At 40.7% G+C, this 2,592-nt stretch overlaps 1 protein-coding gene across 1 annotated transcript; it reads left to right on the top strand.

The window, feature by feature from the left end:
- Nucleotides 1–1,493: 1,493 nt before the first annotated feature.
- LOC118336612 (junctophilin-1-like) lies at nucleotides 1,494–2,203 on the top strand. The gene has a single exon (XM_035673274.1). The coding sequence runs from the start codon at nucleotides 1,769–1,771 to the stop codon at nucleotides 2,186–2,188; it is 420 nt and encodes a 139-aa protein (XP_035529167.1). The 5' UTR covers nucleotides 1,494–1,768; the 3' UTR covers nucleotides 2,189–2,203.
- Nucleotides 2,204–2,592: the final 389 nt, after the last annotated feature.

The raw sequence follows: 2,592 nt of genomic DNA, 5'->3' as shown, positions 1-2,592 counted from the left end.
ATATATATATATATTGTGTTTGTTATTGCCTTAGTTGTAATCAATGAATTGTCTTTATTTCCAGCTCTTGAGCCAAATGCTTAGCAAATACAAATTAATGTGTGTGAATGAGTAGTTTCTGTTCAGGTGAGCAGTCATCAGTGTATGAATGTGTGCAAATGGCATGAGTGTGGCATGTAGTGTACAGCACATTGAGTGGTTGAAAGACTAGAAAGGCGCTATATGAGTACAGTACATTTGCCATATATTTATGAAATATACATATATATTTAGTTTTCATTCAATTTATTTCAGCGCATTAATTTAGAACTGTAAACAGACAGACTTTCACTGGAACTGGTATCCTACATCATAAATTAATGGACACCGAGCAGGTTCATAGAACTTGTAAAAAAGTTTTGGGGGACCATGTAAATACACTTGTTAAGACAATAAAATGTCCAGATGTGTTTCCCTCTGCATAATATTTTTTTAAAAGTTGCCTGAGCTAGACTGAGCTGTAAAAACTTGATTTTCCAGAAGATGGCAGTGATTGACAATGCATTGAGACCTTGTACCCAGACTGACTTACTGTCTTCATGGTCTTGCTTGTCTGAGTTAAAAATCATAAATATATCTCATTTACAAATAACCTGTAATATATATTTACTATATTTTACGTGGTATGCCACAACATTTTTCAATTAAGAGTTCACTGTGTGTGTAAACGTCAAATAGTTGAATGTCGTTTACCAGGACAGAGGAATGAAAGCAATAGCCTAAAATGGTTTTAGATGATGGCCCAGGGGCGCTGTCAAGGTGGGGGGCCAGGGGGGAGCCATGGCCATCCTGTCAAAATCGTATCCAGTGATTCGCTGCTTTGTATATGATAAACAGCACAATTTTAGTATGTGTTTAAGTCTTGAAGTCAGTTTAAATCTTTGCTGACATATAAACTCAGCTCTTAATGACAGTATTTCACCAGGAAGTACAATACAGCAAAGGTCAGGTGTTTATCAAAGCTTTGGTTTTACTGGCTTTTTCATATATTCTTTTATATATTCTATATTATCTTACCGTAACTTTGTTTTTGTTCAGTGGCCTTACAATAGTCAAATCTACAGGCAGTTTTTAAAATCATTTTAGAATTAATAAACAATATCCCAGAGATGTGTATGGTGCTATAAACTTAATAGTATAACAGATTTTACATGAAAACCGTAATACACCCTCCTGCGTGCATGACAGGCCTGAAGTATAAGCTGAAGGGGTTTTTACTTTCAAAATAAAAGCATTATTCTGAATGATTTTGGGGAAAGCAATGTTGCCCTATGTAGGCTTCCTAAGATACAGCTAATAGTACCATTTGGAAAAAATCCACAAAAATATAGAATAATTACATTCTTGTAATTGCAATTGCAATTTCATATTTAGATAGTTGAAGGGTTGGCATTTATTTTGAAAAGTCAAACAGGAAGTCCCATATTGTTTTATCTTGAATAGCTTAGCAGTCTTCAATTCAGAGAGAGGAGAGAGTGTCTTCCAGAATTCAGCAGTTGTGGAGCGACTCTGGCAGCCGTGGCGGCCGCCTCTCACCCTCCCACGTACCGCTTTCACTAACCAACAGAGCGTTGCTGATGCACCCAGCCGCTATCACTCCCCGTTCCCAAGCTCATTTTCCCATTGGGGCTTCCCCGTCAACATTATCTCGCATCCGAAAACAACTCGCACACTCTGGAAATCTTAATAAGCCCCCGAGTAGTAGGCTACTTTTACTCTCCGTTTCTGAATGACGGGTGGTCGATTCGACTTTGACGATGGTGGCACCTACTGTGGAGGCTGGGAGGACGGCAAAGCCCACGGGCACGGTGTGTGCACCGGACCCAAGGGCCAGGGCGAGTATTCGGGCTCGTGGTCCAACGGTTTTGAGGTGGTTGGCGTCTACACCTGGCCCAGCGGGAATGTGTACCAAGGCTACTGGGCACAAGGGAAACGCCACGGACTCGGCGTAGAAACGAAGGGTAGGTGGATTTACCGGGGAGAGTGGACTCACGGATTCAAGGGTCGGTACGGAGTTCGACAGAGCCTGAACACACCGGCCAGGTACGAGGGCACCTGGAGTAACGGGCTGCAGGATGGATATGGCGTGGAGACGTACGGTGATGGAGGTGAGAGGAAACATTTTTCATTGTTAAAAAATATATATTAATATTGTCTATTTTTAGAAACCACATCAAAACGCAGTGTAACTTAGACTAGTGTGCCTAGTGACCACACACTAGCTAAATTCCTCATTAGCACACACACCCTCACACAAGTGGATATACTTACTACTGCTATAAACATAGGGTATCATTCAATCTAATTAAGAAGCTGTAGATATACCTTGGAGCTAATCTTGTAAAGCAAATTATACCTTTTATTAATGTTGCAGTTGTAACTTTTAGTAGGTTTTTGTCATATGTGCTGAAAATTTGAATCACTATATTTTGACAGTAGTACACACGACAGATAATAGAGAGACAGCTAGCTCAAATAGTGGCATCGGCAGCTCGCAGGGGCATTTCCGGTGGCAGGTTGAGATGCCATGGCATCTGCCTCTGTTAGCAGTGG

The sequence above is a fragment of the Morone saxatilis genome, unplaced genomic scaffold (assembly GCF_004916995.1).
Source record: "Morone saxatilis isolate NCDOM2014 unplaced genomic scaffold, NCSU_SB_2.0 Contig251, whole genome shotgun sequence".
Lineage (NCBI taxonomy): Eukaryota > Metazoa > Chordata > Actinopteri > Moronidae > Morone > Morone saxatilis.
The sequence above is the reverse complement of the archived record's forward strand: the minus strand, read 5'-3'. Positions and strand labels throughout refer to the sequence as shown.

Bases quoted from the DNA above. Each gene is read 5' to 3' on its own strand.
- LOC118336612 (XM_035673274.1), top strand. From the start codon at position 1,769: ATGACGGGTGGTCGATTCGACTTTGACGATGGTGGCACCTACTGTGGA.